A 14,278-nucleotide genomic window follows, 5' to 3' on the forward strand; every position below is an offset into this window, starting at 1 on the left:
TTTGCTTATTTCGTGTGCATGTTTATTTGTATGTATCAACTATTTCCTTCTTCTGTTTCCTTCCCTCATTTTATTTAGAAGCGTAGTTGCAAGGTAGCTTCACAATTTAGCCTTAGGTAACAATATTCAGTGAGACTGAATTTAAGGACTAATTAATATAGTGAGCAATGGATACAATGACTGTGTATCCTTATTTTGAAAGGATGAGAACTTTTCACCTGTATGAGGATAGCTGAATTGTGTTAGGTAGAAATATAGGTTTTTTGTTATAGAATGAAATTCAAATGTGTATAGAAAGGAGCATAGGGATGCTGAGTAGCCTTAGTGTTGGACTGCTACTGTCTCTCAGCTCCAAAACCACCTTTCTTTGTCCTTTGTGTGTTATGGTGGGTCATATGTAACTTTTCTACGCAAAATGAGTCACTTTAGTGTAAGAATTAAAATCTTCAGTAGGAAAAAAGAAAACTGCTTTCAGGCGGCTGCTACAATTGAAAGAACACTCTTGGCGTAATTTTAGGAAATTTAAACTGAGCAACTACAGGACTTGCACAGCTCTAGGCAGCTTGGATCTTCCTCCAACTAAAGAGCAGCCACACTGGCTTGGAGATAAATCCCATCTACACTGGCTCAGAATGCAATCACAAGGATTTCCTCATCTTTGTTGTTCTGAATTTTTAATATCCCTTGAGGCTACTTCCAGACTCTGAGGCAAATGTTTTCTGTAAAGGACCAGACAGTACATTGTTTTGGCTTTGCAATGAGGTCTCTGTCACATATTCTTCTGTTTTTTGTTTTTTGTTTTGTTTTTGCTTTTTTTTATAACCCTTTAAAGAACTGTAAAAACTTCATAGCTTCAGGCTTCCCTTTGCTGACCCAGGCCTACGCTATTTCAAGGTAACAATTTTTTTCCACTTAGGGCTCTGGTTACCAGTTGCATGGATTAAGAGCAGTCTGCCATAACTCTATTGTGCTGTTTGACTTTTAGTGCTCGATTTTATTTTATTTTATTTTTATTTATTTATGATAGTCACAGAGAGAGAGAGAGAGAGAGAGAGAGAGAGAGGCAGAGACACAAGCAGAGGAGAAGCAGGCTCCATGCCCCGGGAGCCCGACGTGGGATTCGATCCCGGGTCTCCAGGATCGCGCCCTGGGCCAAAGGCAGGCGATAAACCGCTGCGCCACCCAGGGACCCCTAGTGCTCGATTTTAAAGGACACTAGGATTTTCAGAAAAATGGATGTCTGGTACAATTGCTAGTATTAAAATATATTAGTACAAATTTTAATTATTTCAAGTTATGGCTATATAACTTGATAACAATATAACTTATAATTTCATAATAAATTTTTTTAAGATTTTATTTATTCATAGAGATGCAGAGAGAGAGAGAGAGAGAGAGAGAGAGAGAGGCAGAGACACAGGCAGAGGGAGAAGCAGGCTCCATGCAGAGAGCCCGACGTGGGACTTGATCCCGGGACCCCAGGATCATGCCCTGGGCTGCAGGCGGCGCTAAACCGCTGCGCCACCGGGGCTGCCCTATAATTTCATAATAAAACCACAACACACTATAGTTAAGATGTGGTAACAAAAATAAAATTACCTGTATTGATTACGTTAACAAAATTACTCATTACAATGAATCATAAACTGATTTACCTGAGAACTTCTATTTCTTCTGCTGTATATCTCTGTCCTTGTGCATCACATGACTGAGGACTTATAAAGGGTTGAGGTCTTTCAAGGAAAGGACTAGTCCCTAGTGGGAAATGTGCTCTTGTTGGAGGTGGCTTTGGTTTGTTATTTGTTGACTTGATTTTGCATAATGGTTTTGTTAAAGGCTCACTCAATGCTTCTGCTCTATAATAGAAAGAGGTACAGAAGAATTGTTTTAGTTTTTCTTCTCAGATTTAAGTTTTCCAGAAAATAAAGTTTACTTCAAGAACCAGTCAAGCATTCCTAATGTAAAATTAGTGTATAAGATCCATACATACCAGCCAGCAGTTCACTTAAGCTACTTCCAAAAGTATTTCACAACTGATATACATTAATTGACATTAGCACTGTAACATTAATTGAGTACTTATTGCATGTTGTATACTATGCAAGGTAAGGGGGAACACAAGAAAGTAAAAAATGCAATCTCTTCTCTTAAGGGGTTTACAAGTTTTGTGGGGGAAAGAAAGACAACTGCATCAAAAGTGACAAATGCTAGAAGTATTACATGCGAGTGAATGTACAGCAGAAGATATTAACCTTCATAACAAAAAAAAAAAGGGAGGGAGTCAAGGAAGGATTTTCTGAATTGATGTTTGAGCTGCAGAGTAGTTCACCTGGGGAGTGAGGGAGCATTCTAAGTAGAGAAAATAGCACGTGCAGAAGTATGAAACAGCATAGCGAGTTATGATAACTTCAAAATAATGGGAGAAGACCCTGTGAAAAGTGCAAATGAGAGGCAGAAGGAGATGAGACCAGGGGAAAGAGTTGATCATGGAATGTCTCACATGATTCAAGGGAATTTTGGCTTTGTTTTGTCAAAGGTTCAGCAAGCTAAAAAAAACAGAAGTTCTTGAGGTCCACATGAGCTCCAGGAATCTTGTGAACACTCTGAAATTACATAAAATGCACATGAAAAAAATGTTATGTACATTTTTTCCTAGAAAGAGGATCCATAATTTTGAACAGACCCTCAAAGGAGCCAATGACTGACCCACCCCTCTGTGCTTAGGCAGCACTCAGAGGGTACTGGATGGTTATCCACATAGGTCATAAACATCACCTGACTAGTGAAAAAAGTGAAAATGGAGATTACTATGTGTCAAGTGCCCATATTCTAATGTATTTGAAGACAAGCTAAATGTTAGATGATGACAATGAAAAGGAAGGATGACTGTTGTACCTCAATTAAAAAAAAGAAGGGCTGGGGGTGGTATAGCTACCTAGTCAGAACCTCAGAAGGAGGTAACTTTATTAATTCACACTGTAACTACAAATGCAATTTTCATCCTTTTCCTTCATCTATAACACTCTTTAAGAAGTATAACTCTCTTGTGCAAATCTGTTCATTCTCAAATACCTATTGAGCATATGTAGTATGTCTGGCACTCTGCTAGGTCATTATAGTACTGAACAAAACAGACAAAATTCTCTACACTCAGTTTACATGGAGGGTTGGAGGGTTCAAAGGGACATGGACACTAATAACAAACATGATAAATTGGTAAATTTCATATACCTTAGAAAGTGCTAAAGCTTTATGAAAGATTGTTAGAATAAACAGGAGGAAAATACTGGTGGAGATTCCATTTTAAATGAAATGGTCAGAGCAGGCTTAATTGAAAAGGTGACATTTGAGCAGAATTGAAGGAGCTACACATATGGTATAATTTGGGGTATGTGAATGGCTGTAGGCCAACTCATTCTCAATTTCTCTACTTTTAATAGTAGCTCTGGAAGGCTCTCTGGAAGTTCTCCCCAGAAATCTGGTATTACACAAGAGAGAAGCCTTCCACTTCAAACATCATAATCATTGTTCTACACATAGCAAAAACTAAATAAAACAGGTCTTGACTGATTTGTTATTTCTTGAGTCTAAAGCAGGGAACTAGAGAGGAATAAATTCACCCATAGAAAGAAGGCAGACTTGCTCCAAATCTCAGCTTAAAGATGGGAGGTGTTACTATGAACTCTATGACACATACAGAGAAATCTGCCAAATTTAAGTGACACTGCTATCCATGGATAAGAACTTGAGTGAACAAAACTCACCTATCTAGTGCTTGTCGAGCCAACTGTTTCAGTTTATTTTGCAGAGTCTTATCAGCAGTTTCGTAAGACTTAAGAGAAAGAGAGACAAATAATCTGAAGCACAGTTTTTTCTTTGCCTGATCCATATTTCTAAACAAAAAACATATAATGGAATATATTTCTTCAAATAATGAGAGAATAAACAAAGATGACAATTTGTTTTCATCCTTAAAAGTATCATTTAAAATAGTGTTAAAAACTTGTCACTGAGGTGTGACACTTCATGTGGTGAATGAACCACACAAGTAATAAGAACATGGTACCATGGAAAGCTGAGCAGCAGGAAACTCGGGAGACCAGCACTTACCTCCAGAAATCAGGCAAGATGCTTTCCCTGGAAAAAAAAAAGCCAATCCTCTGACAATACTGAGAACACCACTATCATCTCACCTCATCTTCCTGTCAAATGCACTGCTCTTATGCACTAGATGCCCCTTAAAGCTAGTTGTCCTAACCAGGGTCCTCAGGAAGCACTAAAAGCCACTCAGCATATAGATTTTACACTGCAAATTAATAAAGCTCTCCCAAACCACTACTTTAGTTTTAAACATAAGAAATTTTTTAAAAAGGAGGAGGTTTATTCTAAATTCATACTTTTGTGATGGTGATTTCTTCCTGTAATGTTAATTTTAGGTATATGGGTTTAAGCAGGTTAAAAAAGTGATACTCATAATGAAAAAGAATGTCTAAGGACTCAATCTTAAAACTGTCAATTTCTTAACAAAATGTTAAAAATCCATCATTATTTTTCTATTCTTCATCATCTTTTAATGAAGAGTAACTTAATAACACATATTGATACAGTAATTATTTTTCTTTAAGGAATTGTCACATAAAATTCATTAGTAAGAGAAATTTATTAGCATAATTCCACCAAATTTAACTGGTAGCTATACATACGGTTTTTAGACAGAGATCTACGGCTTCAGTATATAATTCTATAGCATCTTCAACATTCCCTTTTTCATCTTCATCAAAAGCTTGTGTAACAAGGAAATGAGCACGTTCTAAGTCCAACTGATGTTTTGATTTCAAAGGATCAGCACTCTTTGACTGAACTAGGATAAGAAGAAAGCCATTTAGATGAAATATTATCTATATATATGTATTTATATATCCAGGAAACAACACACCATTTTAATACATTAAAGATACTCTTTATCAAAACTTTATTTTTCATTTTAAAAGCTTAGCAATCCAAAAAAAAAAAAAATAAAAAAAAAATAAAAGCTTAGCAAGGTCAAAAAATAATCCTCACAAAATGACTAATTCTCTCCTTTCAATCTGAATTTTAAGGCCTAAAAAAAAGTCCCCACTTGTTTGACTCATTACATAATGCACACCAGAGACCAAAAATACCAAAAAGAGTTATTAAAAAAAAATTCCCCCTGAATCTCTCCTTACTAGCACTTTCTTCCTTTAAAAAAAAAAAAACAGCCCTCCTCACATATTCCTGCCCCGCCCCCAAAGACAAAACAAAACTTAAGAAAATGTTAAGCCTAAAGAAACTTAATTGCATTTTAATGTAAGTAAAATTTTTTTCAGTACAATTGTATAATACAATATCCTAGGCCTTGATGATAAAGTTCCTGCTGTTTCTTATTCATCTGAGTCCAGATTAAATAATCATATATTGGGCAGTCCAGGTGGTGCAGCGGTTTAGCGCCACCTGCAGCGTGGGGTGTGATCGATCCTGGAGACCCGGGATTGAGTCCCACATCGGGCTCCCTGAATGGAGCCTGCTTCTCCCTCTGCCTGTGTCTCTGCCTCTCTCTGTATCTCTCATGAACAAATAAATAAAATCTTTAAAAAAAAATCATATATTTTTTCTGCTCTTTGAAATAAGTATTTATTTTTAATACATGAGTATTTCATCAAGGGACTTGTATCATGAATATTACAAAGATCTCTTACAATTAAACACTAAAAAGACAACTCCAATTTTAAAAGTGAGTGTGGTGATTAATCATATCAATTTGTGCCAACTCTACTGCGTACCCAGATACTTGGCTAGATAGATATGGTTTGTAGATATGACTGAAGGGTGATTCTGAATGAAATTACCTTTGAATTGGTAGGAAAAGCAGACTGTCCTCCCTGATGCGGGTGAGCAACATCTAATCAACTGAGGGGCTGAATAGAATAAAAAGACAGAAGAAGGGAGAATTTGCCCTCTCTGCCTGAATTTTTTTTTGTTTTTTGGTCTTTTCCTGTCCTTGGGACTGGCTCTCACACCGTCTAACTCCCCTACTTCTCAGGCCTTTGGACTTGGAACTAAATAAACTATACTACTGGCTTTCCTGAGTAGTTCGTGCTTGCAGACTGCAGTATGAGATTTCTTAGCTTACATAATGAGGTTCCATTATGAGCCAATTCCTTATACGAAATCTCTTTATATATATCCTATTGGTTCTTTTTTCTCTGGAGAACCCTGACTTAAATGGACAGAGGGTCTGTATAACCATTTCTCCAAAGATGATATTCAAATGGCCAACTGGCCCAAGAGGAGATGCTCAACAACATTAGCCAGCAGGGAAATGCATACTGAAACCCCAAATGCCACCTTTATACCCGCTTGGGTGGCTAAAATTACAAAAGACAGAAAACAACAAATGTTGATAAGGATGTGAAGGAAACGGAACCCTCACATATCGCTGATGGAAATTTAAAATGGTATTGCCACTTAGGAAAACATTTCAGCAGTTCCTCAGAAAATCAGACATAAAGCTAACCACATGACCCAGCAATTTCACTCCTGGGTTATGTATTAAAGAGAACGAAAAACTTATGTCCACACAAAAACATATACACAAAAATCCAAAACAGTATTATTCACAATAGCCAAAAAGTGGAAACAAGAAAATGTCCATTAACTGACGAATGGATAATAAATGGTATATTGGTACAATGGCATTATTATTCAGCCATAGAAAGGAATGAAGTATTGATACATGTTACAACATAGATAAATCTTGAAAACACTATGCTAAATGAAAAAAGCCAGAAACCAAAGGCCATGTATTAGATGATTCCATTTACATGAAATGTCCAGAATAGGTAATTCCAGGGAGATAGAAAATTGATTTACTGGTTGCTAGGGGAAAGAGGGTAGGAAGAATGGGGAATGACTGCTAATGGATAGGGTTTCTTTTGGGACAACAAAAAAGTTCTAAAATTAGTGGTGATGGTAGCACAACTCTAGAAATATACTAAAAACCATGAATTGTATACTCTAAAAAGGTGAATTTTATGGTACATGAATTATATTTCAATAAAGTTTTTTTTTTTTTTTAAGATTTATTTATTCATGAGAGACAGAGAGAGAGAGGCAGAGACACAGGCAGAGGCAGAGGGAGAAGCAGGCTCCATGCAGGGAGCCTGATGTGGGACACGATCCAGGGACCCCAGGATAACGCCCTGGGTCGAAGGCAGGTGCTAAAACCGCTGAGCCACCCAGGAATCCCCCTCAATAAAGTTATTTAAAAAAAAAAAAGGCTTTACATTTTCTCTTAAAGGTATGGTGGTGATATTTTAGAACTTTAACTCTGTAACGACTCTCTGAAGTATGTGCTAATCCCTTTTACAAAATGAAGACACAAAAGCTCAAAAATATTAAAATAGCTAGCCCATGGTTTCTCAGCCTCATACTACTAATGTGTTCAGCTGGAATAATTCTTTGCTGTAGACTAACCTGTGCTTTGGAGGATCGTTAGTAAGATCCATGCCCTCTACCCAACTGGATGCCATAGTATACTCCCTACTTCTCCCTAATTTAAACCCCAAAAATCTTTCTAGACATTGCCAAAAATCTTCTGAGGTGCAAAAACTCTTCCCAGTTGAGAATAACTGATCTAGCCTAAGGTTTGGTAGCTACAAGTTACAATTTAGATCTTTTAATACTAAGTCTAGCTATAATTTAGATTTTTAATTCTAAGTCTTGAGCTATTTGTACTACACTGGTGAATTTCAAACTGTGTTACCCTTCCCCACCCAAAAATCAACCTATATCTCAAGAGTCTTCTGTCAGCAAAATTTGTTTTAAACATTGTTTGAGATATTAAAGAAACCATTTAAAGAATACACTCCATAGATCAAACATTACGGGTCAAAAAGCTGGCAAAACAATTAAGGTATCTTATGCTTTGAAAATCCTTTGACCTTTATTTCTGTTTCAGTGCCAGGTCTTAATTCCTCAGGAGATTAGAGCTGTCACACTGTGTCTGAATATCATCTTTATAATTTTTTTTTAAAGATTTTATTTATTTATTCATGAGAGACACACTGAGAGAAAGAGAGAGAGGCAGAGAGACACAGGCAGAGGGAGAAGCAGGCTTCTGAGGTGCAAAACCAGGGAGCCCGGGACTCCAGGATCACGCCCTGGGCTGAAGGTAGCACTAAACCGCTGAGCCACCCAGACTGCCCACCCTTTATAAATATCTTATTTATAAATTTATTTGGCAGGGAAAATGGAGTTACTTTGAATTACATGGTACTTTGAATACATGAATCAGTATAACTCTGTATCAGTTGAGGCCTTGGATAGGTAGTTCACTGTTCCATACATCCAATTTCTAAGCACTGTCTTAAACTAAACTACCTTGTCCTTAATGGTACTGTCCTAACAAGAAACCCAATGATGGGATCATTTTTTCCTAAAGATGTGATTATAACTGCTTGTATCTACTCAGAGTAGTGGAAAGTAGCACAAAGTCCATCAGGGAATGCTGAATAAAGAGTCCTCTAAGCTTCTTGTGATTTTATTATACAGCCACAGAAATAAAGGGTAAAAAGAACCATTAGTGAGAAAAATGTATTTCTAAAACAAAATGTCAGGAGGTGATCACTTTCTTTTCTACCGATGTCAATAGCAGGTTTTGACAGGACCCACATACCTCTAATAATACTGTGGTCACTAAGTCGGTGTACTTGTTTCACAGCATTCGCAATACTGTTTACAAAAATAAAAACATGTTGTTCCAGGTCTCTACTTACATGTTGCTTTCCAAGATATGGTTTAAAAAAAAAAGTTTAGCTGAGGTCTTCAGGTTGAGGATACTGATATAGAAGAGACTACAAACATATTGCTGAAGTCGTTGATACTAAAGAGTAAAGATGGTCCTTGAACAATGTGGGGGGTGAGGGACGCTGATGGAAATCTGCATGTTAACTTTTGACTCCCTAAAAACTTAATAGCCTACTGTTGATTGGAAGCCTTACCAATAACATAAATTGATTAACACACATTTTGTATATATGTTATATACAGTATTCCTTATGATAAAATAACCTAGACATAAGAGAATATTAAGAAAATCTTAAGAAAGGAAAAATACATTTAGAGTACTGCAAAAAACCTGCATGTAAGTGACCTGCACAGCTCAAACCCCTGTTGTTCAACTGCAGTCATTTAATCTTAGTATCAGGAGACAGAATGTGACAGATATTTAAAAAGTAGATTTGAAAAGGGTCCTAATCCTGACTCTACCAATGATACAATTTGAATGTAGCTAATTCACTATTTCTGTACCCCTGGAAAATTAGTTAGGAGATTAGCCTATATTATCTGTAAGGTTCTTATTCATAGATCTATCACTTATTTCCATATTATGATTCTTAAAGACATGATTACCAAAACAGAAATGAGTAGGAGTGAAGATCAAGATACAAAGATGAAAAAGGAAAGAGAAACACAAGGGACTAATATAACACTGTATATCAGCTATGTTTCAGTAATTTAAAAAAGAAACACGGGAAAGGATGTGATGTGAGAGAAGAAAAAAGAAAATGTTAGTAAAAAGGTTAGTCCTTTACTAACCTGCTGAGTGCAAAGCCTGAACTCTTTCCAGATACTCATTTATTTTTTCTTGAATATGTTCTAGGCTTGATCCTGCCATCTCAGCATAAATTAAGGCTTGTGCAGCTTCCTAAAAAAAAGAAAAAAAAAAAAAAAGAATCTAATAGATGAATTACACTTTGAATTTTCTCTACTGCTAACTCACTATTGCTGTCTATGAATGATAAAATGTCTTTAAGATAGTGCTAAGTGGGTTATATAACCCTCTAATACCTTTTCCCCAGTTCTCAATACTCAATTTTATCATACTGTCAAAAAATTACAAACTCAAAATAGAAAAGATTATAAACATTTTCGGAGCATAGCTTTACCGAAACAAGTTTTCTGCTTTCTTTTTCTTTATGCAATAAGTCAGCCCTAAAATCATATACCTTGAAAATATGAATTGAGCCTGAAAAGCTTAACAAGTATATAATAACAATACCAGTTCCTATTAGTTAATAATAATCAATAATCAATTAGTCAATGATAACCAATAGCATAAAATTAAATGTCCAAAGAAGACTATAAGAAATTATAAAGGTTAGGGTGCCTGGCTGGCTCAGTCAATAGAATATGCTACTCTTGATCTCAAGGTTGTTAAGTTGGAGCCCCATGCTGAGTGTAGAGATTACTTAAAAATAAAATTTAATTATAAAGGTTAAATATCTCACAATGGAAAGAAAATCTCTTTCTCCATAAAAAATACTACCAAAGGGTAACATATTTTAAAGCAGAGTTCAGTTGTATGAAATCAACTTACTTTAACTAAGAAAGCCTGGATTCATCATCCAGTTTTTCTCAAACTCCCAACAGCCAGTTATGCTGTGGCCAGTGAGGAAGAGCCTCACTCTCCCCTTCACCATTCCAGGATAACAGGTTACCAATGTTACAGGGAGAAGAACCACAGAGAGATTTCTCCAAAGTAATAATACCTTCTCAGCAACAACCTAAGCATGTGTACTTCACAGAGGCTGATGCCTAATTGTTGGATCCAAAGAAGCCAGCCATTTATTGAACATCTAACTTTTTGAATCCAGTTGTCAGAGCACATACTGTTTCACTGAACTTAACAAAATCAGGAAGAAGAGTCTGGTTTTGTTTTTTTGTTTTTTTTTTTTTTAAGAGTCTGGTTTTGATCTAAATAAAAATTCATTGAAAGGCTGCAAAAGAAGGAAAGATGATTTCCTCAGACTCTGTAACAGACATTTCATGGGAGGAAAATATAACTTTACACGTACGTAAACATTAAACATTTTACCTTATATACTATTATCTAAATACCGATGTTATACATATATTTCACACCTCCAATTATCTTGCACGTAAGTACTGACACTTAAATAATTATCTTGGTTAAAAGAAACAAAGCCAACTAAAAAAACTGCTGACATCAATTTTATTCTACTCATTTAACTTATATTTGAAAATGACAATTAGGAAATCCTTCACAGAAGAGTAGGAAGACAAGAAAAGGCTAAAGATCTGGCAAAGCTTATATAAACAGTTCTTGGAAGCACAACCACTTTTCTTTCTCAAGGATAAAAAAATTCTGCATAATGACATGTATTCCAATCATATAGCAAAACTCTTGCAGCACATAGTATTTTCTTTTGCTCTACACAAAGCAATTTTATATGGTGCGATTTTAACCTATGAAATCTTGTCAGTTATTTCACAAAACTAAAACACGCAGAGTTTTACTTTTAAAGAAATACCACCTTCACGAAAATGTCCCAAGTGTCCAAAGGTAAGAATTCTGAAACACACCAAAAGTCTCTAGATATAGATTATAAAATGAAGGCAATAGAATAATAATCTGAGAAAAAACACATGACTGATAGCATATACATTCATGTAAAAAAAAAAATCATGACTACTGTATTATCAAAGCACATTCTCTAAAAAAGTGACAATATCACCAGGATACAGCTACCTCCACAAGGAGACAGAGGGCATGGCCAGAGCTGGAGAGGTGTATTGGCAAATCCTCGGGATTAGGGAGCAGAGGGGACTGTGGGGGATCATATCCTTTCATAATTCCGCCCCTAGTAACTTACCCAAAAGAAACAGCCAGGAAATGTATAAAGCATTAGTTATCGACTTTCAGCACACCACTACTTAGGATGCTGAAAAACCAAGAATGAATCTAAACACCCATCAGTTTGTAAACTGCCTATGGCACATTCACATAACGAAATACCATGCACCTGCCGTTAGCTTATATTAAACAAGCAACTTTGCCTTTTTAAAAGCTTAAATACGAAGAACAGGTTTGAAAAAATAGTATACGTGGTACAATCCAAGTTTGTCTTACGTACTGATTAGCTGAATCACCACGTTGTTCACCTGAGACTAATGTCTCATCCTACGTCAACTACAAATTTTTTCCTAAGGTGTCTATGTAAATACGCGTGAACAAACACACAACCAAGCACAAAGATATATGAAGTGCCGGGATAAGCGACGAATCATTCTTTCTAGAAATCGTCTTGTGTTCAATGAACGTACGTTACTTTAGTGTGTATCCGAGACCACCCGCCCCCCCGCCCCCCCGGCCCTAAATCAGAGCCCAGGGACGGCGAGAATCAGCTGCTTACCTACCCCACCGAACTACTGCGGCCGCCAGTGGCTCAGCGGTGGGGACACCTGCCATCAACACGGTAACCGGAGAGGCGGCGGCTCCCCCGCCTCGGCCAAGCCTCCCCACGGTGGCAGGAGCCGGGTCGCCCGTGCCCGGGAAAGGAGCGCCGCGGGCCAGGAACAGGGGAAAGCGAAGCCCAGGGCCCGGCCGCCCCGCACGGACCCGCCCCTTCGCCTCTCCGACAGCGCAGCAGGCCGGGCCCTACCTTGTAGTAAAACACCGCCTCGGAGTAGCGACCCTCCTGGTCGCGCTGCACCGCCAGCCGGGCGAACTGCACGGCGTCCCGCTCCAGCGCCGTGGCGTCCATGGCGCCGCAGCCCCGCGCCCGCGGAGGGAGGCAGGGAGGGAAGGCCCGACGCACCAGGCTTTCCGCCGACGGCAGCACCGCCGGGAGGCGCACCCGAGAACGCCGTGAAGAGAGCAGCCAAGTTTATCCGCCGCGGCTGACGGACGAGAGCGGGCCTGCCGCGCCAGGGCCCGCTGCGACACCCGTCTGCCTCGGGGCCGCCCCCCATCCAGGCAACCGCATTCCCCCGCCCCGCCTACCGGCTCACTGCGCAGGCGCAGCCTGGCCCTCGGGCGTTTCTACGGAGACGGGGCGGCAAAAGCCGGGCTCGCGATAGTACGTGTGTGGTGGGCGGGGCCTGGCCTGGGGAGTGCCGGCGGGCACGTGATCGCCAGGGCTCCCGGGATTGGGCAGGCGAAAGCAGAGTGTAGTCCCGGCCGGTGCGGATGTGGCGCTTCGCAGGGGCAGGGCGGCTGTTGCTGGCGACCCTTGATGTGTGTGTGTGTGTGTGTGTGTGTGTGTGTGTCTTTTTGTGTGTGTGTGTGTGTGTGTGTGTGTGTGTGTCTTTTTAAAAATTAGGGACCCAGTGTATTTATGGGTGGAATTGTCAACAAACGAGGCAATATATGTTCACTTGCTTGTCCTTTGGTCAACTTAATGCTATTGTCATTAACCACTTAATTAGGCGATTATTTGGTTAATATCTTTCTCCTTTAAAATTGGATTCAGCAATAATAGAAATGAACTAGTGATAGGCAACACAGTGTGCCTGGAAAGTCGAAATTGAATCCTAATAATTCAAAGCAGCAAGACACAAGCGTGCATACTGCATGGCTCTTGTTAAGAAGTACTAGAAAAGCCAAAGCTAATCAATAGTATTAGAAATCAGATCCGGGGATCCCTGGGTGGCGCCGCAGTTTGGCGCCTGCCTTTGGCCCAGGGCGCGATCCTGGAGACCCGGGATCGAATCCCACGTCGGGCTCCCGGTGCATGGAGCCTGCTTCTCCCTCTGCCTGTGTCTCTGCCTCTCTCTCTCTCTCTCTCTCTCTGTGACTATCATAAATAAATAAAAATTAAAAAAAAAAAAAAAAAAGAAATCAGATCCATGACTGGGGAGGGATACAAGGGAAACTATTGGTGATGGGAATGTTTTATGACTTGGTGATGGTGCCAAAATGTATACATTTGTCAATACCTGTTAAACTCTACGTTTTATTTTTAATTTTTATTTTTCTGAATTTTTAAAAGATTTATTTGAAAGAGAGTGCAGGTGTGTGTGGGGGGGGGGTAAAAGGGGGAGGAGCAGAGGGAGTGAGAGGGAGGGGGAGGGAATCTCAAGCCGACTTCATAGCTGACCTGGAGCCTGAACGGGCCTTCCCTCTCACCCCCTCAGTCATGACCCAGAGATCACCATGAGATGGGAAATCAACCCACTGAGCCACCCAGGTGCCCCTAAATTCTACATTTTAAGTGTGTGATTTAATTTTCTTTCTTCTTCTTCTATTTTTTAAAGATTTTATTTGTTTATTCACGAGAGACACACAGAGAGAGGCAGAGACACAGGCAGAAGAAGAAGCAGGCTCCATCCCAGGACCCTGGGATCTTGCCCTAAACCCAAGGCACACACTCAACCACTGAGTCACCCAGGCATCCCTAATTTTCTTCTTAATGGTACTTTAATAATTTTTTTTTTAGTCATAGTCTGCATTTAA

General features: G+C 39.0%; 1 protein-coding gene across 2 annotated transcripts in view; it reads right to left on the reverse strand.

Moving 5' to 3' along the window:
• CAPN7 (calpain 7) overlaps positions 1-12,808 on the reverse strand; it is a 41,492-nt gene extending 28,684 nt beyond the window's left edge. For both annotated transcript variants that reach the window (XM_041734649.1, XM_041734648.1), the window contains exons 1-5: positions 12,486-12,808; positions 9,619-9,727; positions 4,704-4,861; positions 3,765-3,832; positions 1,656-1,856 (exon numbers count right to left, since the gene is read on the reverse strand). In XM_041734649.1, coding sequence (XP_041590583.1) covers positions 1,656-1,856; positions 3,765-3,832; positions 4,704-4,861; positions 9,619-9,727; positions 12,486-12,587 — 638 coding nt within the window. In that variant the 5' untranslated portion in view covers positions 12,588-12,808. The remainder of the gene's footprint in view (positions 1-1,655; positions 1,857-3,764; positions 3,833-4,703; positions 4,862-9,618; positions 9,728-12,485) is intronic.
• Positions 12,809-14,278: the final 1,470 nt, after the last annotated feature.

Source organism: Vulpes lagopus, chromosome 19 (assembly GCF_018345385.1).
Source record: "Vulpes lagopus strain Blue_001 chromosome 19, ASM1834538v1, whole genome shotgun sequence".
NCBI lineage: Eukaryota > Metazoa > Chordata > Mammalia > Carnivora > Canidae > Vulpes > Vulpes lagopus.